General features: G+C 41.0%; 1 protein-coding gene, 1 non-coding gene and 1 pseudogene across 3 annotated transcripts; all 3 read left to right on the forward strand.

The window, feature by feature from the left end:
* Positions 1 to 164: 164 nt before the first annotated feature.
* Positions 165 to 270, forward strand: LOC135272347 (U6 spliceosomal RNA). Its single transcript, XR_010340508.1, has one exon. It is a non-coding gene; the product is annotated as a U6 spliceosomal RNA (small nuclear RNA).
* Positions 271 to 5216: 4946 nt separating this feature from the next.
* CACYBP (calcyclin binding protein) lies at positions 5217 to 16198 on the forward strand. Of its 2 annotated transcripts, none has more exons than XM_012444393.3 (6): positions 5217 to 5347; positions 9436 to 9655; positions 12171 to 12267; positions 12528 to 12627; positions 14462 to 14559; positions 15743 to 16198. In XM_012444393.3, exons 1-6 carry the CDS (start codon positions 5333 to 5335, stop codon positions 15897 to 15899), a joined length of 687 nt encoding a protein of 228 aa, XP_012299816.1. In that variant the 5' UTR covers positions 5217 to 5332; the 3' UTR covers positions 15900 to 16198. The 2 variants fall into 2 exon arrangements, with proteins under 2 accessions (XP_012299816.1, XP_012299815.1); XM_012444392.3 differs by lacking the exon at positions 5217 to 5347 and adding an exon at positions 5692 to 5727.
* A 3366-nt stretch (positions 16199 to 19564) lies between these two features.
* Positions 19565 to 19664, forward strand: LOC135272354 (U6 spliceosomal RNA; annotated as a pseudogene).
* Positions 19665 to 21247: the final 1583 nt, after the last annotated feature.

Raw genomic sequence — 21247 nt, forward strand, 5'->3', positions numbered from 1 at the left:
TTTTCATGTGGCCAGGCTGGTCTCAAATTCTTGAGCTCAAACAATCTACCTGCCTCAACCTCCCAAAGTGCTGGGATTACAGGCATAAGCCACCATGCCTGGCCCCCACCTGGTATTTTAAACAATGTGAAATTTTACATTAAAACAATCAAAATTACTCAGAAGTGCTCACTTCAACAGCACATATACTAAAATTGTAATCTATAGAGAAGATTGGCATGTCCCTTGCACAAGAATGACACACAAATTCATAAAGCAGTCCATATTTTGCACAGTCACCAGAAGGTCATTCCTTACCTGCTGACAAGCCCCAAGGGAACAGTATGAGTCAAAGCAAAAAGAAATTGAAATAAAAATTCAAAATGTCCATTGAATTTGGCAGTTGGGAAACCATGAGTAAGCTTGACGTGTGCTGCAACTGGGGGAAGCAGAAAGGCTACCTGCAATAGACAACTGACGGAGAAATCCTTTCATTTGGAAAGGAAAATTACTCCAAACTTTGGAAACAAGGCAAAAAGGTGAGTGGCGTGCCCTTTCAATGTCAAACCAAGGACTAGGAGATGGCACTTTGTTCATCTCACTGTTCACTATTGATTTAAAGGTCCTATACTGAATCTACACATTAACTGGTAGGTATTTTTCCAGTAAGAATGCAAATCCGTACTTCCTTTCCAGTGGAACAGGTAACACCAAAAGTTATAGTTTATTACCTTGTGAGACATTAACCAGATTGTATCTAACCTTGTCACCTTATACTAATGTTCCATTGTTAAATGGCCTATAAATACCTGGCTATTCAAATACACTCTCATTAACTAACGAGTTGAATAACGTATTTGTTACATGTCCATTTATATTTGCATGAGAGTCTTGACTTCACCTTTTTTGTAATAATACTTTAGCAAAATTTTTGATAACTGTCAAAGGAAGCCTCAGGGCAAAAATTTTTTAAAAGTTTACTTGCAAGGAAAGTTTATAATGAAATCCAGGCTTTAGGAGAACTTACCAAATAGAAATTACAGCAAGTATTTAAAGGGAAAAAACGACATAACCTCCAAGTTTCTAGATTCTAGAATTAGTTTGTTCATGGGAGGGAAAAGCAATACTCACACTATCATGTTTTTAAACATCAGCATTGTAAAAGTTGGAGGTATTTTCTTTTGTTTGATTGACTTTAGGAAGTCTGATTTTACAGGAAAGGCTCAGGCTGAAGGTTTCATTTATATGGTGAACTAGAACTGGATATAATAACCCTGATATATGTGTAGTAGTGGTGTCATCATTATGTTTTCCTGGACTTTGAAAGCCAATGTACCCAATTACTCAGAATAGGAACAGGGCGGGGAGTTGGTTCTGCTTCTGCATGGTAGATGCAAGGACAATTATGGGGTGCAGCTACAGAGACGCCAAATGGAGTTTGTGTTGTTGACTCTTATGGATGGGAAATTTGAGCTGTTTATAAATGCTAGCAAAACGGAGAAAAAGGAGAGACTGGGGATAATCACCAGCCTTGTTTAGGGGAAAGGAAAGCAGAAAGCAGATTTGGAGTCTGGTGTAATAGAATGACAGAGGGCCAAGGAAGTAGCCCAGGTATTAAGAAGAGAACGGTGGCTGGGTGTGGTGGCTGACGCCTGTAATCCCAGCACTTTAGGAGGCTGAGGCATGAGGTCGAGATCAAGACCATCCTAGCCAACGTGGTGAAACCCTGTCTCTACTAAATATACAAAAATGAGCTGGGTGTGGTGGTGTGTGCCGGTAGTCCCAACTACTCAGGAGGCTGAGGCAGTAGAATCACTTGAACCCGGGAGGCGAGGGTTGCAGTGAGCCGAGATCACACCACTGCACTCCAGCCTGGCAACAAAGTGAGACTCCTTTATGAGCTTCATGGCATTAAAAAAAAAAAAAGAGAGAATAGTGAAATCAATGATCATACATCTAGCTTTTTAGGCCAATAGAAAAGAATAGAAATACCAAAGGACTGCACAAAGTCACAAAGCATTGATGAGGCTGAAAATAGGCATGGTAGGAATTAGGGAGTAGGAGTGCTGGAAAAAACCAGAAAACTACCTTCAGAACATGGGCTTTCAGAGTTTTGGATTTTGGAGATGGGCAGCTCTATGGCACGTAAGACCTAAGATGTGGTCATGGGTGTAGGTGACCAACTAACAAAGCCAGAGCTAGTATTTACAGAGCACTTACTATTTTTAGGGACTATGCTATGTGGTTTTATGTGAGTATCCTGAATTTAATTTTCCAACAATGTTATTAGGTATTCCAGTCCCCATTTAGACATAAGAAAACACAGGCTTCTGAGATTTTAAATAACTAGCCCCTCTAGTGTGAAGCCTGGATGTAAATGTGTGTGTATGTGTGTATATATACACACACACAGGTATATATATATGTGTATATATGCATGTATGTGGGTATATATATATAAATATAGCTATCTATATATTTATATATATATATAGAGAGAGAGACAGAGAGACCCAAATCACAGCTAATAAGTAGAAACTATTTGAAATCAAGAATCTAATGCTGTTGCTTAACATCCAGGGCTTGCTTCCAAAGCCTTCCTAATAACAATCATTTAAGGGTGTATTAAAAATAGATTACCAGGTCTGTTAAACTCACTAAAGCAGTATTTACCAATTGCCTACTATGCCAGTCTCTATTCTAAGTGCTAGAAATGAGGTAAACAAAGAGATCCTGCCTCTGTGAAGCCTGAACAGTAGTGCAGCTCTCAGCCTCAGTGCTGTTGACATTTTGGGCCATATGATTGCTGTAGTTTGGGGGCAGGGTGCCCTGTGCATTGTAGGATGCTTAGAAGAGTCTCTGGCTTCTACCTACTAAATGCCAATAGTATTTTCCCAGCAGTGACAGCTAAAAATGTCTTCCAGACACATGTTGTTTAGAGTAGGTTTGACGAAGAATGGAGAAGTGTGGGAAAATGTAATGGGGTTAAAAGACTGTGATCTAAGGGTAATAAACTGGGAGAAATTTAGCAAGCCCTGGTGTTCATATTCGTCTCTACGTCCCTGTGTTTTCAGAGATATAGATGTTACTTTACTTCCAGGTATAGAGAGGGCCACTCTCACATGAGGGTATTACGACCTGCTTCAGGGCAGAAGGGTGCAAGAAAGTTGGAGACATTCCTGCATATGTTCTTTCTCAAATTCCTTCAGTTTAAGGTATTCAATATGTCTAGGTGCCATATTTTGGGATAGCATGTCCCAAACCCTGTCAGGTGGCAGCAGTAGAGGTTGTGAGAAGACGCTTAATTCGCTACATATTTTGAAGATTAAGCCAGTAAGGGTTGCTATACGATGTACCTGAGATAGAAGACGCAGGTATAAGCAATTAAGACTGAGCAGACCCAGCCTGAGCAATTAAGAGAATGAGGTGACTGTTCACTGCATTAGGTCCAGCTTTCACTCCGTGCAATGGGCTATTTGTTTTTAACTATGCACTTAGTAATTCCAGGCTACTGGTTGGACACTTAAAAAAATTATACGATAAAATACACAGCTCTTAGGAAGTTCATCTCATGAACTTTGACAAATCTACGCATCAGTGTAACATTTTTATTACCTTGGAAAATTCCCTCCCCGGGCCTTAAGTATAATCTACATTAGAAACTACGTACATAAAGGTAAGTTTACAACTCAATGAGATTTCTAGAGTGAACACACCTATCTATAGTCAGTGTCCAAAAACATTACCTGAACCTCAAAAGCCCCCTGGTGGCTCTTTCATGTCATTATCCTCCCCACTATGCTCATTAGCACCATGGGCTAATTACTTTTGCTGTTTTTAGACTTACGGAACCACATAATATAAACTCTTCAATGTCTGGCTTCTTTCCCTTAACGCCATTTTTTCTGTGTGAAATTCACACGTTGCGTTTCGGTAATTTATTTTTGTACTGTAGTTCCGGTTCTTTACTACAGATAATAGCCTCCATTTTGCTAACAGCTTTTTTTCTTCTCTGAGTTGCTGATTCTAATCGCTGCCTTGGACGATCTCTAAAGCTGAGTGCGGGCTATGTGACCTCTTAGGGGTTTTCAACTGTGTTGTTGACATCTTGAGCCTGCCAAAGACTAGAGTAATCTGAAAACTAGGCTTCTCTGGGGAGTGGCACGGTTAGAACCAGAAAAGGGCCAGGTGCGGTGGCTCACGCCTGTAATCCCAGCACTTTGGGAGGAGGAGTTGGGCGGGTCACAAGGTCACCAGATCGAGACCATCCTAGCTAACACAGTGGAAACCCCGTCTCTAAACCAGAAGAGAACATCGTCCCCGGAAGACATTTCAGCATTTTCTTTGAGGATCAACAGGCTCACTTATACCGAACCCAAACCCAGGTGAGAACAACGGACTCTTGAAATGGTCAGTGAAAGGGGCGAAAGCACCAGGAAACTGTGCTTCAACAGTCCACGACAGAAAGGAGGGACTGAAACTGTGGCCACAGGACAGCTCTTATGTTTGTGCCTTGATCTGCGATTACGGCACGGGGCGCGGTCACGTGGCCAACGCAGCTGCACCGCCTACCGCGGCACGTGATGACGCCACCACGTCCGAGAGGCTAGACCTCAGTGACTTCTCCAGCGCGCCAAACTCTCTGCAAATCAAACCGCTCCTTTCAGAAGCCCTCAACGCTTAACACGTCCGTTCTTTCCCGTTTGAACGTAGCCAGGCTGCTCCTTCTCCCCACTTTTGCCTTTTTCTCGCGGAGGCTGAGAAACTGGCTTTACACAACATGGCTGCCTGGCGGGTCTGGTGTCCTAGAGCGGACGGAAGCAAGTGACTCTGTAGTCAACTTCCGACTTGGCTCAGAAATTCGGTACGTTATTTCCGGGGCTGGGTTAAGGCAGCGGTTCCGAGCTGCGACTGCGCAGCCTGGCCCAGCACGGTCAATTATAATGCACACAGTTGTCGGGGCGGAGAGGATGACATTACTCTTCTCTATCTGCAAGTATCTCGCGATACTTGAGCGTTGCTAGGAGACTCGGCGGGAGGGCGGAGCCAGACTCGACGGGGCGGAAAGGGGCGGGGTAGGGGTTCGGGTCCGCGGGGAGGTAGGGGCGGGGCCAGACTTGGCGGGCGGTGCGCGCTCGCGGTGGGCGGTGGCGGCGACGGCCTCGCGAAGGTTCCAGAGCCGCCGCGTGCGGGAGGCGGGCTGTGATCTCGCGCAGGGTCTGTGTGCGCGCAGGCTGCGGCGTTGCGACTCGTGCTGGTGGGCGTCTGCGCTCGGTTTGAGGGCTCCGCGCGGCGTTTCCCGTTCCCTCCTCTGCGCGGCTGCAGCTCGGGCCTTGGGCCTGACCCAGCCTCCATGGCTTCGGAAGAGGTAAGTGGTCCGACCCCATCTTCCTAATGCCCTCCGGGCTGGAGCTGCAGCACCTGCCTCCCGCCCCACCGCCGTTTCCTTGCTCTGAGCCGCCCTGCGGCGACCCGGTCCCGCGGCAGTGGGCGCGCCTTCCCGGGGTAGGGGGACGCTTCCCCGCGCTTCCTTTCGGTCCCCGCACCCCACTCGCCTGCCGGGCCCGAGCGGGGGTGTGCGGCGGTTCTCCGTGCAGGCGGTGCGGGGAGTGGGTCTGGAAGAGCGGCCCGCTGCGCTTGTTCCTCAGGCCCTTTCTGCTCTGGTTTCCCAGCCGGAGGACTGAAGCTTCATTCAAGCCACGCTGGGTGCAAACGTGAGTGTCGTTGATGGTAGAGGGCAGTCGGAAGGTGAGAAGTTCTTGGTGCTAGCACTTGAATTCTCTTAGTCATGTTTTCTCTACACACGGCGAGCCGTGTTACTCTGGGCAAGTTGTTTAGCTTCTCTGTGTCGCAGTAGCATCTATTTCACAGGGTGTTAAAAAGTATGATTTCTAGGTGTTTAAGCCAGAGCTTGGCAAACAGCGCTATGCTGTATGTGACTTTCACAATAAATAACTTGGAAAGTTAGTTGTAATTGATAGTAAGAAATCGAATGGCCTGTGTTAAAGCTCTGTCAACTCTGGACGTTGGGGAATTAAATTTGATGGAGACGTAGTTTGCTCAGTTAGAAAATGGTAATGATAGCACTTGTGTTGCTCATTGCCTGGCCTAAGCGAGAGGTGAAGACCGGACAGTTACTCAGTTTAGTGTTGGGTGTGTGTTAACTAGATTTGCTTTATGAAAACAAGTACTGGGAAATCCCAAGCTTTTTTTTTCCCTTCAAAATTTTTTCTTCAAGTGAAGAAAAACTGAGGTTTGTGTGTTTTAGTATTAATCTGGGTATCTTGTGACAAGTTTGTTAAGGTAGGTATTGGGTACCATGTGCCCTGAGGAGAGAACTCCCAGTCATGCACGTGGAGAATTCAAGTTTTTAACCATTTTGAAGTGTACAATTCAGGTTTGTTTCTGTTTGTATATTCACAGTGTAGTGCAGGCGTCACCAGTGTCTAAACAATTGCTTCCCATTCCTCCCTTAGCTCCTGACAACTACTCATCTTGTACGTTGTCTCTGAATTTGCCTATTCTAGGCATTTCATATAAATGGAATTACGCTGTATATGGCCTCTTGCTTTTTGGCTCCTTCAACTTAGCACTAACATTTTCAAGTTCATCCGTGGTGAGCATTTATTAGTACACATGCTCTTTATGGCTAAAATTCTTTTTCATGCGTATGGCACATTGTGTTTATCCTTTCATCAGTTGATGGACACTTATTTCCACTTCTTTTTTTGAGACGGAGTCTCGCTCTGTCGCCCAGGCTGGATGGCACGATCCTGGCTCACTGCAACCTCCACCTCCCGGGTTCAAGCGATTCTCCTGCCTCAGCCTCCTGAGTAGCTGGGATTACTGCCGTGCTCCACCACACCCAGCTAATTTCTGTATATTTAGTAGAGACGGGGTTTCACCAAGTTGGCCAGGCTGGTCTCGAACTCCTGATTTCAAGTGATCCGCCTGCCTGGGCCTCCGAAGGTGCTGAGATTACAGGCATGAGCCATGGGGCCCACGTCCGGCCTTATTTCCACTTCTTGACTAGCTGCTGTGAGTAATGTGTACAAGTTTTTTGGGTGGACGTTTTTTCGGTTCTCTGGGGTATATACCTAGGAGTGGAATTACTGGTTCATATGGTAAATTTTTGAGAAATTGTTAAAACTATTTCCAGAGTGGTTGCACCATGTTCCCACAAGAAATGTTTGAAGCTTCCAGTTTCTTCACATCCTTATCAACATTTGTTATTTTCTGGGATGTTTTATTTTTCTTTTTTGGTTTATGATACCATCCTAGTGGGTGTGAAGTGGCATCTTGGGGATTTGATGAGGATGTTGAGCATCTTTAATGTGCTTGGTGTCCATTTCTGTGAGAAATGTGTGTTGAATTCCTTTGCCCATTTTTGAGGCACATTGGTGTTAATGCCTCCTAGGTGAAGAATTAGGAAATAGATAAAGCTTGAATGTGTTATGGGTAGGGATAAAAGGGAAATAGAATTTTTATATAGGTAAAACAAATACATGCCAAGAAGGCAAGGAAAATTACATGATAAACTAGATGAGAAACTATCTAGGACATGTTAAAAGATTTGTGCAGAAAGGTTTCAAGTCTGCAAATAGCAGAACTGAGAACTGTTTCAGTTGTAAGTTTCTTCAGTGCATACCTTACAATAAAAAGATTACAGCCAAACTGGCAATAAAGAGGCTTGGGAATTCAGCCATTGGGGGAATCTCTTGCCTAATTTGAAGTACTTGTGATTCTGCTAGAAAAAGTATACCTATTCCAGTCAAAAAGCAAAATCCCTTGTTTAGATTTGTTACATTTCAATATTTTTATTATGAATTAGGAATTTTAGAATCAGCATGAATTTTTGAAACTATTACAATAAAAATTTTACTTTGAACCAAAACATCTTAGTTCTAGGCTCAAAAGATGAGTGTGCAAAATTTTTTGTCATGGTAATATGAACTGTTCTTGGAAGGGTCTGAGAGGGTGGACAAGAGGGTGGGGCAGAGTTGAACCCTTTTTTTTTTTTGAGTTGGGGTTTTGCTCTTGTTGTCCAGGCTGGAGTGCAATGGTGTGATCTTGGCTCACTGCAACCTCTGCCTCCTGGGTTCAAGTGATTCTCCTGCTTCAGCTTCCTGAATAGCTGGGATTACAGTCATGTGCCACCACGCTGGTTAATTTTTGTCTTTTTAGTAGAGACAGGGTTTTGCCATGTTGGTCAAGCTGGTCTCGAACTCCTGACCTCCAGTGATCCACCACCCTCAACCTCCCAAAGTGCTGGGATTATAGGCGTGAGCCACTGCACCTGGCTAGAGTTGAACTTTTATACTATGTCATCTGTTATAGATAGGCAAAACTAGGGCCTCTGAATTAAATTAGATAATAAAAGACCTGTAGTAAAAGAAAAGAATGAGTAGTTCTGTTACTGCATTTTATGACTAAGAAAGGCTTTCAGACTGTTGTGCTTCTGATATTCTGAGTTATTAAGCACTTAAAGATTTTTTTAAATTGAGCTTTTGATATAATCAAGCTGTGACAGAAGATTTTTTGGTCAAGTTGGTAGTATTAAGCCAGAATGTAAAAGTCATTGTAAGAAAAGTGAATCAGCTGTTTGGAAAGATCTTGTGCATTTGCAGTATGTCAGAGGGTAATTGGGGAAAAAAAGTTAGGCTTAATAATTTTCTAACATTGTCTTTAACTCTTGAATTTCATAAAATGTTGCCTCTGTCTCTAGAAAGTAAAAAGTAGTAGACTTTAGTAGATGATGGATTGGCGTAAGAAGAAAACGAGAACTTGGTGGCTTTTTGAAAAGATAATTTCCAAGAGTAGGTTGCATTTTGGGTCTTTTGTCACCTGTGCACTAACTCCTACACTTCTGACTGTAAGACTAACCCAGCTTCAGAACAAGACTTTTCCTTAAAAGCAGAAATTTGTTTTTAAAAATCTTTTGTCTTAAAAATTTAGTCTTTTTTATGTGAGGTATTTGAGGTGGGAAGATCAATGAAGACCAATCAGTGACAGAAAGTAGAGCATTCATTACCTCAGTAAAGTTGCTATATTACCACAGTCACTGCGTGTTCTCTCATCTCTTAAATATTTTTAAAGTGTCTTAACATCTAATGATACTAGGATTAGATGTTACAAGGAAATCTATGAACTCCTTGTTAAAAAATTTTTAGCAGATGTGTCTTGTAAATATTTTAAAACATACAAACTGGAAACTTTAGGTTTGATTACCTATTGTTCAAGATTGTTCAAAGTTTTCCTTTAAAAAAAAAAGGAAGCTTGAGTTAATTATAGTTAATAAGCCAGAGGAAAGAATTGAAGTTGCAACTCCATCCTAGAAAATTTAGATGAACCTCTTAATTCTTAGTGCTTATTTCAGTAAGTTGAAATGAGTGATAAGCACAATAGCAAACTGTTGCCTTATTTATCATAGCTAACTTATTTTTTGTCTTAAAACAGCTACAGAAAGATCTAGAAGAGGTAAAGGTGTTGCTGGAAAAGGCTACTAGGAAAAGAATACGAGATGCCCTTACAGCTGAAAAATCCAAGATTGAGACAGAAATCAAGAACAAGATGCAACAGAAATCACAGAAGAAAGCAGAGCTTCTTGACAATGAAAAGCCAGCTGCTGTGGTTGCTCCCATTACAACAGGCTATACAGTGAAAATCAGTAATTATGGTATGATTTGCTTCCCTAGACCAGTTCTGCCTCCGAGCAACCTGTTCCTCATAGTGATCTAGTAACAAATTCATCTTTAAAAGAGTTTTGAGTGTGTGTTTTTGGTGACTTGGAGGAAGACCCATCAGTTTTTATTTAATAAAACTTTTTTTCAATATGAATAGGAAAGGCTAATTTACAGAAGCTGTTAACAGTAAGGTGATTCAGTGCAAAGATGAGGAGTAGCAACAAGGAAGGAACTTACTCTGAAATTGTTCAGTATTTATGAGGCACTGCAGTGGTGGTGGTTTTTAATCATGTTTTATGTTGCACTCTGACAGCTACCGCAATTAACTGAGAGGAATCCAGTTAAATTCAGTAAATGGTTTTGAGCACTTAACGTGTATCGCTATTGTGCTTGGACTTAAGGATACACAACAGTGACTGAGACCCAATCCCTGCTCAGTGTGGTTGGGACACAGACATATAACTCACGCTATAACAATGTAGTAATACTGTTTTCCTTCAATGGTGTATTCAGCTTTTTGTTTTGGTGGCAGTACAACTTGAATATGAGTGATTAGCTCTCATGAGAGCAAGGACAGTCTTGTTTTTATTTTTGCTCATAGTGTCTAGCATGTAGTGGGTAATATAGCTGAGGAAATAATTCTGGAGGTGAGAAACGAATTAGATTTGAGTGTGAAGGGTGAGTTGTATATTCAGTAAGTTGAAAAAGGGACCGGCATGAGCAGAGGAAATGAAGAGTTGGAAGGCGTGATATATTTTGAATATTGTTACAGTGAAACGAATGTGTATGCTGGTCTCAAAACGCCTCACCTCCAGTGATCTATTGGCCTCGGCCTCCCAAAGTGCTAAGATTACAGGTGTGAGCCACTCCACCTGGCCAGAGTTGAACTTTTTATACTATGTCATCAGTTGAAGATAGGCAAAACTAGGGTATTTGAGTTAAATGAGATAATAAAAGACTTGTAGTAAAGGAAAAGCATTAGTAGTTCTGTTACTGCATTTTACAAGACTATTAAGAAAGACTTGCAAACTGTTGTGCTTCTGATACTGAGGTTTTTTTTTTTTTTTTTTTGAGACAGTTTCGCTCTTGTTGCCCAGGTTAGAGTGCAATGGCGCGATCTCTGCTCACTGCAACCTCTGCCTCCCGGGTTCAAGCGAGTCTCCTGCCTCAGCCTCCCGAGTAGCTGGGATTACAACCATGCGCCACCATGCCTGGATAATTTTGCATTTTTAATAGAGACTGGGTTTCTCCATGTTGGTTAGGCTGGTCTCAAACTCCCAACCTCAGGTGATCCACCCGCCTCAGCCTCCCAAAGTGGTGGGATTACAGGTGTGAACCACCGCGCCCAGCCCTGATATTGAGTTATTAAGCACTTAAATATTTTTTTTAAATTGAGTTTTTGATATAATCAAGCTGTGACACACGATTTTTCTGGTCAGGTTGCTAGTATCAAGCCAGAATGCCTAAGAGATGTACTATATAGTACTACAGGAAATTGTACTGTGTGCTCAGTTGAGTATAGGAAACTGATCTGAAGGTGTTTAGGATTATGGCATTTTAATCAGGAATATAGATTTGTGTTGAGGGAGAAAGTGTTGTCAATCCGGAGGATGGACTGACTGAATGGGAAGAAACTATTAATAAATGAAGTTCTCTGAAACTCTCTAGGGTATTTGATTAACACTATGTTTCTTTTTAATTTTCATGGGTACACAGTAGTTGTATATATTTATGGGGTACATGAGCTGTTTTGATATAGGCATGCAGTGTGAAAAACACGTCATGGAGAATGGGGCATGTTTCTATTCTGTAGCACTGAGTGAGGAACAGTCAGGGATGTGTACGTATACTTGATAAACAGAAGATGCTTTTTTGTGAAGCTTTTTATTTTCTACAAATGAGATGGTATTTTGTGAAGTTTATATGTCTTTTATGTTGACAGAGTTCTTCTAGGTTACAGACTTGTTGGTAGTTTGATAATACATACTGAAATGGCATTTAATAGATACCGGTAGGTATGTCAGATTTGGATGAAGAATTGGGAGTGTTTTACATTCTTTTTTGCCCTGGAAAGGAATTAAGGGAGCTAGGATTGCATTTGTTAGACTACTTAGAGAAGTAGAAATAGCCATCCAGCTAAGTGGAGAACTACCAATATTTAGATGTAGGACAAAATTATTTCCATAAAAATGGTAAATGAACTAGTCTTAAAGGATGTATTTAGTGATCATATTTTTATTCTAAGGGATAGAGCATAGGCTTTGTGTGCAGAAACCTGGATTTCAATCTGAATTAGTCTGGCACTTGTTAGATGCCTAACTTTGGGTAGAGTACTTAGCTGCTTTGAGGCTCCATTTCTCGACCTTGAAAATTTCTTATATTTCAAATTTTTTCATGTTTATATGACTGGATTTTCATATTTTTACTTTCCTGAATTTTGAGCCATGTGCATTTGCTGTTGGTAGATATAGTTTCAGAGACTTACTTGTGTTCCATCTTTGTTGCCAGGATGGGATCAATCAGATAAGTTTGTGAAAATCTACATTACCTTAACTGGAGTTCATCAGGTTCCCACTGAGAATGTGCAGGTGCATTTCACAGAGAGGTGAGTTCCCATTATAATGGGGAAGACCGTGATCATTAACAGTCAACATTGCCTCATCTTGGGACTCTTTGCAGTTAGTAAAATTCTTCTTAAACTTAGAATTAATTAATCTTTACAACTACCTTGAGGAGGTAAGCATTAAAATCATCTGGGATGGCCACACACACACCCTAAAATAAAGCCAGTGGCTTTTCTTTCCACAAGAACTATGGAGTACCTTTCATAGAACTAGAAAGATCATATTCCCTATTTTGTTGCAGGTCATTTGATCTTTTGGTAAAGAATCTAAATGGGAAGAGTTACTCCATGATTGTGAACAATCTCTTGAAACCCATCTCTGTGGAAGGCAGTTCCAAAAAAGTAAGTGTGCTTTATTTGGTCATACTGTTGTAAAACCTTACTCAATTGAACCTGGCCGATTTAGAATTGAGATGAACTGGAATGAATTTGTCCACTGTAACAGAGACTACTGCCTGTTCTGCGAATGTTTTATTGGAACATAGCCATGCTTATTTGTGTGTTGTTTGTGGCTGCTTTTGTACTACAATGGCAGAGTTAAGTGGCCGCAACAGACCATATGGCCCATGAAACCTAAAATATTTACTATGTGGCCCTTGACAGAGAACGTTTGCCAACTCCTTTTCTAGAAGAATAGGCTATCATAAGAATATTCCAGAGGCCAAGCTGGGTGAATCATGAGGTCAAGAGATCGAGACCATCCTGGCCAACATGGTGAAACCCTGTCTACTAAAAATACAAAAATTAGCTGGGCGTGGTAGCACGCACCTGTGGTCCCAGCTACTCGGGAGGCTGAGGTGGAAGAATTGCTTGAACCCAGGAGGCAGAGGTTGTAGTGAGCTGAGATTGCGCCACTGCACTCCAGCCTGGCGACAGAGCAAGACTCTGTCTCAAAAAAAAAAAAAAAAGAATATTCCAAGCCGGGCAGAGTGGCTGAGGTGGGTGGATCACAAGGTCAGGAGTTCAAGACCAGCCTGGACAAGATAGTGAAAAATCTCGTCTCTACTAAAAATACAGAAATTGGCCAGGCATGGTGGTGGGCGCCTATAATTCCAGCTACTTGGGAGGCTGAGGTAGAGAACTGCTTGAACCTGGGAGGCAGAGGTCGCAGTGAGCCAAGATCACGCCACTGCATTGCAGCCTAGGCAACAGAGCAGGACTCTGTCTCAAAAAAAAAAAAAAAAATTCCATTAAAATCAGGAAGTAAACGTTTGAAGGTAGTTAAAAGTCAGACTTGAGTTTTATGCCAGCTTTACCGCTTACTGTTTTTGACCTTTGGCAGCCTAATCACTCTGTGCCTCAGTGTCTGCATTATTACTTTCACGAAGTTGAAATGATACACTCAAGTGCAATACCATTCTGTAAGTGCTTAAATTAATGGTAGTGTCAGCATTGTGCATAATATTTATATGCGTAAAAGGAGGTCTTAAGCACTCAGCCTCCTTGGAGTAGGAAGCAGCTGTAAAAATGATGAAACTGTCTTTTAAAAACTATTAATTTTTACTAAATCAGCTAGTCCCTCTTTTCTGCCTAATTTGAATAAATGAAGTTCACTGCATTAGGTATATAGACATGCCATTCTGCCATCTGTTTTTATAATAGTGACATAACAGCTTACAGGTAATACTAAAATAATAGTTGCATCAGCTGTCTTACTGCATCCTTCTGCATTTACTAGTCCCATAGGTGGAGTACCAAAAGAAACCTAGAAGTTGTATTAATCATTGTTGAAAGAGCTGTACAGTGCCCTTCTTTCGCACTTTCCAAATGCCTCATCTTGTCCCATACTGCCTCATTTGACTTGGTTTCTTGCCTGTCCCCAACTCCTATATTACTGTCTCCTTCAGTCACTAAAATCCAGCCACTCCTCCTGTTCCTCAAACACACCAAGATCATCCAGTCTTAGAGCCATTCTACATGCTCTGCCAACTGCCTTCTCCTGACCTTAGGCTTCAGCTCAGATTTTGCCTCAGAGAGGCCTTCCTAATGAAGTTTCTGCCTCCACTCCCATTAACACCCACTCTGTCTTGATTCCCATGAACGTTAACATTTTGGCCTATTTATACAAGTAACTAGCACCAAAATAAATCTACACCTACTAGAGACTTGTTTTCTAAATATTCATGCTTATCTTCATGTCTTCTAAGTTGTACCTGTTTTCCCACTTTTCTTCCAGGTCAAGACTGATACAGTTCTGATCTTATGTAGAAAGAAAGTGGAAAACACAAGGTGGGATTACCTGACTCAGGTTGAAAAAGAGTGCAAAGAAAAAGAGTGAGTCACTTTCATTTTTTAAAAGAATTTTAATGTATTTGAGGTTATGGATTTTAATAGTTTGTCTTTATGGATATTTATGGTTGCAGCTATCAGTAACTATCTGCAGAGGGCACATATGCAGCAAGTTGCTTTTTAAGAAGGTCTTTGTAGTTAGGGTTGGCTCTTCAGTGTGGTTCTTAACCCTAGGCACAGTTGTGCTTCTACGTGAATACTGTGCCCATTCCCAGAAACATTTGTTTCAGTAGTTACAGAGAGGCTCAGATACTCCTGTATGTTTTAAATTTCTCAGATGGTTGTGATATGTAGTTGTTTTCATTGTCATTGGTTTAGAGTGGAAAAAAAAAATCTTTATCCTTCTTAATGTTGACCTTTTAAAAATGTTTATTCGATGATACTTGCATTGTAGGAAATTTATCTATCTTCTAGAAGTACTGACTGACCAAAGATGATGCTATCACCACCACGCCTAGATCTGGGTAGCTCAGGCTTAAGAGGAGAGCTTTTCTAATTAAAAAATACATGAGCTTCAGGGTACATCCATGTGTAATGTACATGTGTGTGTGTGTTTTTCCCCCAAATTATGAGGAAACATGCTTTAAAAAAAACAAGTTACAAAATCAAATCCTTACTTATTTTGCCTGTTAAAAATCACGGGTCGGGGGCTGTGGCTCATGCCTGTAATCCCAGCACTTCAGGAGGCAGAGGTGGGTGGATCACCTGAGGTCAGGAGTTTGAGACCAGCCTGGCCAACATGGTGTGAAACCCCATCTCTACTAAAAATACAAAAATTAGCCGGGTGTGGTGGCCCGTACCTTTACAGCTACTCGGGAATTGCTTGAACTCGTGAGGCAGAGGTTGCAGTGAGCCAAGATCGTACCACTTCACTTCAGTCTAGGTGACAGAGCAAGACTCTGTCTCAAAAAAATAAATCACAGGAAATCCCACTGCCTCAGAATAGCCCCTTACTATTGTGATGATCACTCTTTCAGATCAAGTGTGTGCATGTTTGGTAGGTATGTGTTTTCATTAAGATGAATTTGCATGCTGTTGTTTGTTTTGACTGTGAATATCCCTGTCTTGTCTTACTCTCCATCCCTCTACTTCCTGCCAGTGTTAACCTGAATTACGCTATCTTTCCGTGCTTTTGATTCTCCATTGTTGTATGTTTTCTTTTTAACAGGAAGCCCTCCTATGACACTGAAACAGATCCTAGTGAGGGATTGATGAATGTTCTAAAGAAAATTTATGAGGATGGAGATGATGATATGAAGCGAACCATTAATAAAGCCTGGGTGGAATCGAGAGAGAAGCAAGCCAAAGGAGATACAGAATTTTGAGACTTTAAAGTCCTTTTTCGGAACTGTGATGTGACGTGGAAATACTGATGTTTCCAATAAGGGAATATTGGTAAGCTGCATATATAAATTTGACAGATAGATAGCTATTTACATAGCCTTCTAAGTAAAGGCAGTAAATTCTCCATTTCCAACTGGAGGATTTATTTAAATAAAATATGCTTATTAAACACAACTGCAAAGATGGTTTTATTAGTATCCTGGTCATCTTGTTCAAGGAAGGGTTATATTGCATTCTCTTGTGAAATATAAAAAGCAAGTCTTGCCCAATGAAAAGGCTACATTGTGTGTATTTTTGTTCAGCTAAGAATTGGAAACCAAAAGTATTTGCTTGCCTATAAGTTAATGACATCAGCTTCCACCAATGTAAAAACTGAGTAAAACCTGAATTTTTGCATAAAATGCAAATCTGTACCTGTGCTTGAAGGTCGTAGTAGAACATCTGACCCCTTATTACCAGCTTAAGCAATGTATATGCCATGTATTACCGTGCACTAATAATTCAATCACAAATGTTTCTATCTATCTAGATTTAAATGTATTTGTTAACAAATGTAGAATAGAAACCAAACCTAGAAAACAAACATCTTTGTATGGTACCAGTTAGTTTTGCCATGGATCAGATGGTTTATAAAAGTAATAACCGTAAAGCAAAAAATAATTTGAAAGCCCATCTATTCCTATGCTCAATAAAGTTTTTCTTCATTAGAACAGTTTTATGATTTGTTTGTCTAGGAGTATGTCAGAAAAGTGAGGCTTTTGTAGGAATTATTACTGTTACCTCTGAAATCAGCAGTAGTGCCATTGATCTCCATTACTGTATTTTACTGAAGGTATTAGCCAATCAATGCAGTTAGATCAGAGAGAGCAAATGAAGCCAGACATGGAGGTTGGTACCTGTAATCCTAGCTACTTGGGAGGCTAAGGCTGGAGGATCACTTGAGCCCAGGAGGAAGGCTGCACTGAGCTATGATCATGCCACTGTACTCCAGCTTGGATAAGAGATCGAGAACCTGTTTTGTTAAAAAAAAAAAGCCATTAGACACACAGGGAAAATCCAAAAGGGTAAAGCTACAATTAATAGGGGAATTTGGAAAAAAAGGTAGGATTTAAAATTAAAATACAGAAACAGTTTATGTATAGTATACCTGTAAGTAAATATTGAAACACAGTATGCCTCTGTAATTGGTGTTGGCACATGAATAAACAGACCAGGGGAACAGAAGAGCAGACACAATGCATAGAAAGTAGAGTATGTTAAAAGTGGCATTTTTTAAAAGTGGAGTAAAGATGGGTTTTTAATGATAACTAAAAATAGGCATATAGATACATCCCAAGCAGACTGAAGATCTGATTGTAAAAATGAAAGCGTACAAGTACTAGAAGATATGGATGGAATTCCATTATAACCTAAGGATGGGGGAAAACTAACCTAGAAGGAATAAAACTATTGATCAATTTTAGCTACATTAAAATGTTTATATGACAAGAAAAACCCCACTATTAACCCAAACCAAACGATATACTGACAGGAGTCCAACAATTAAGAACAAATATTTCATAGAAAAAGAAATGTAAATGACGTTTAACACGTAAAGATGCTTACCTTGTTCAGAAGAGAATAAACCAGTTTTTTAGCTTTCACTGGAAAAACAAGTTTATTGATTGTTGAGGTTATGAAGAAATAAGGACACATGAGAATGGAATGAAAAAACTTTGGTTAACACTCATAAGGAAGAGTATTTGAGCTGGGTGCATGGCTCACACCTGTACTCCCAACACTTCGGGAGGCCATGGCAGGCGGATCACTTGAGGTCAGGTGTTCAAGACTACCCTGGCCAACTGGCAAAACCCTGTCTCTATTGAAAGAAAAAAAAATTAGCTGGGAATGGTGGTGAGTGCCTGTGATTCCAGCTACTCAGGAGGCGTAGGGACAAGAATCACTTGAAACTGGGAGGCAGAGGTTGCAGCGAGCCGAGACCATGCCATTGCACTCCAGTATGGGTCACAGAGCAAGACTCCGTCTCAAGAAAAAAAAACAAAACCCTAATTTCTTGCAGTTTTGGAGGCTGGGGAGTCTTAAGATTTGGCCTCCAGCAGATGTGTCTGGTAAAGGCTTGCTTTCTGCTTCCGGTATGGTGCCGCCTTACAGTATTGGAAGGGTGGTACAGTGTGGAGCCCTCCTGGCCTAATTACCTCATAAAGGCCCCACCTCTTAATACCAATGCATTGTGGATTAGATTTCAGTGTGAATTTTGGAAGTACACAGATGTTCAAACCATAGCATATATAGTTGGCAGTATAAACTACTTTCAAGTAACTTTAGAACACAAGTGTTTGCCCACTGGTAGTGAGATGGATTCTAAGGACAAAAACACAAGTGAATCTAAAACTAATCACTAGTGTTAGTAAAATTATAGTATATTGAAACTTTTAATATATTTTATGATAAACAGGCTGATATTATTAGGAGCTAAGGTTTTTATGTGGAAGTACAAACTCACCATTATTACTTTTTTTTTTTTTTTTTGAGACAGGGTCTCATACTCTTGCCCAGGCTGGAGTGCAGTGGCACCATATGAGCTCACTGCAACCTCAGCCTCCCAGGTTCAACGGGTTCTCTAGCCTCAGCCTCCTGAGTAGCTGGGACTACAGGCATGTGCCACCATGCCCAGCTGATTTTTGTATTTTTTAGTAGAGACAGGGTTTCACACCATGTTGGCCAGGCTGGTCTCGAACTCTTGACTTCAAGTGATCCACCCGTCTAGGCCTCCCAAAGTGCTGGGATTACAGGCGTGAGCCACCGCATCCGACCCAGCTATCAGCACCCCCTAGTGCTCAGTATGGTCTCTAAACTAAACACCATTTCCTACAAAAAAGACCAGGAACCCTTGGAAAAAATGTCTGAGGCAGGAAATGCACAAAGTAAACCTTGGTTAGCTTACGTCAGAAAGCAAGGAAATACTGAGTAATTCTGTACCAAGTCAACAGGAACCAACTTAAGGGGCTCCCACTGGTAATGGGACAATTTGAGCAAGAAATAATCAATGGAATGGATTGAAACAATATATACAAAATTTGCAATTTCACAATGACAGTGAAAAATAAGTGATTTGTTAACATTTCCACTGGCTAGAGCACCAACTTACTCTGAAAATTGTTAAAGAATCATCCATTTGGTCGGGTGCAGTGGCTCATGCCTGTAATCCCAGCACTTTGGGAGGCTGAGGTGGGCAGACGTGAGGTTGGGAGTTTGAGAGCAGCCTGACCAACATGGAGAAACCCTGTCTCTACTAAAAAAAATTAGCCAGGCATGGTGGCACATACCTGTAATCCCAGCTACTCAGGAGGCTGAGGCAGGAGAATTGCTTGAACCCAGGAGTCTGAGGTTGCGGTGAGCTGAGATCACGCCACTGCACTCCAGCCTGGGCAACAAGAGCAAAACTCTATCTCCAAAAAAAAAAAAAAAAAAAAAATCCATTTATCTTGAAGAAATGAACTTCAGGAAAATAAACTGCTGATAAGGAAGAGTTCTTGACACAACTTCTGGCCAATACAGAAACATTACGGAATTAGAAAATTACAATTGTAAACCTTAGTAAAACAATAAATCAGGGTAATAATCACCAATGAAAAGCAAAAACTGCTTGCTTCGGCAGCACATATACTAAAACTGGAATGCTACAGAGGTTAGCATGGCTCCTATGCAAGGATGACATGCAAATTTGTGAAGCATAAAATGTAAAACAACAAAAAGCAAAAACCATTGAGTGGCAGGTTAATGAATGGTTAATTTCAAATGCAAGAACCAGGCTAATCCCACCCAAACCCACTGGTCAATCATTAAAAGTTAGACAACCAGATACATGCCTTCTGGGCAACAGTACACAGCACCACTGATGAAAATTTGTCTCTAAAACACGGAGCCTGACTCTAGGCCAGTCTCAGTGTAACTACCGGTTTATAGGGAATTTGGGTGACAGGAATAAATTAAAAGATGCATGAAAGAATCAAACAGCTAAATGTTGGACATTGTACAGGAAAAACGGCCTAGTTCCTCCAACAAATGAATGACATAAAGGAGTGAAGGAAGATGTTTATCAGGGATTTAAGAGATGTAGCAACGAAATGAAATACATGGATCATGCTTGTACTCATTCAAACCAAAAAGATGTGGGTGTCCTTTCAATGATATGCCAGAAGTCAGTAAATCTGATTGTTCTAGTTATGATCTGATTAACACTTACAGTTACCAGCTAAGATACTAGCTAGAACATTCCAGCTGGTAAGCTGTCATACATATTTAAGAAATATAAATCACAACTAGATTGTGATAATTCCCTCATAACTTCACCTCCACCTGAGTTTCAGACTCTGCTACCCAGCTGCATACTAGACTTCTCCATCAGATGACACAGGCATCTCCAACACTGCATGACTGGAACCTGAACTCGCGTATCTTCTGTTTTCTCTAAATCTGTTATTTTTTCAAATTTTCTATCTTGGAGTTGCCCTCTGCCATCTATCTAGACACTTTTATCAGGAACCCAGAGAGCCATCTTTACCTCTTAGATATAATCAGTCTTGTAAGTCTTGCCCAATTTTGTTTCCTAGAACTTTAAATATCTGTCCTCTCTTCTCTACTAATACCAAGATGTTAGTTCAGGCCTTCATCTTCCTCAACAATTAAGACATCCTCCTAATTGGTTGTCTTGCCTGTAGCCTTTTCCTCTCATGGCCATCTGCCACACAGCTGTCACTTACCTGTATAACAAACTGATGATGTCATTCCTTTGCTTAAAACTCTCATACCTGGTATGTTGGTCTTAGTTCCTTCACGTGACTTGTGAGATCCTCCATGATGCAGCCTTTGTCTTGTGCTTCGTATTTCTGATCCGCTGAAGTGCCTGTGGTTCCTCTGTTTGATGTTAGAGAGTACCTTTGCTGCTTTGTGCTTTTGTTCCCACTGTGTGCAGAAAAAACCTCATCCCTCACCTCCTGATAAAGTTCTCCAGGAATATTTTCCTGATGTTAAGTAGGTATTTCCATTCTAATACGTCTATTTTTATCACTGGGCTGATCACACTGTTGAGTTACTGAGTGAGAACTTCTTGCTACCATTACTCATTTCTGTTATAGATTAAATAAACATAAAAATAGAGAATATATACTGCTCCAACAAAACTTTTCCTCTTTCGATAAAGATTTTCAAGGGCTTAAAGAGGCATAATTTGTTTTAAAGTCCCTGAAGGATGGACAAGAAAACACTTAGTGGTTCTTTTGTTCAGCCATCATACAAAGAAGTGGAGCATTAGATCATCCAGAACAGC

This window comes from Aotus nancymaae, unplaced genomic scaffold, assembly GCF_030222135.1.
Source record: "Aotus nancymaae isolate 86718 unplaced genomic scaffold, 86718_ANA_hifiasm-v0.15.2.pri h1tg000108l, whole genome shotgun sequence".
Lineage (NCBI taxonomy): Eukaryota > Metazoa > Chordata > Mammalia > Primates > Aotidae > Aotus > Aotus nancymaae.

Bases quoted from the DNA above. Each gene is read 5' to 3' on its own strand.
- CACYBP (XM_012444392.3), top strand. From the start codon at position 5,707: ATGGTAGAGGGCAGTCGGAAG. The intron at 12,268-12,527 runs GTGAGTTCCCAT...ATTTTGTTGCAG, and splicing joins CAGGTGCATTTCACAGAGAG to GTCATTTGATCTTTTGGTAA. The intron at 14,560-15,742 runs GTGAGTCACTTT...TCTTTTTAACAG, and splicing joins AAAGAGTGCAAAGAAAAAGA to GAAGCCCTCCTATGACACTG.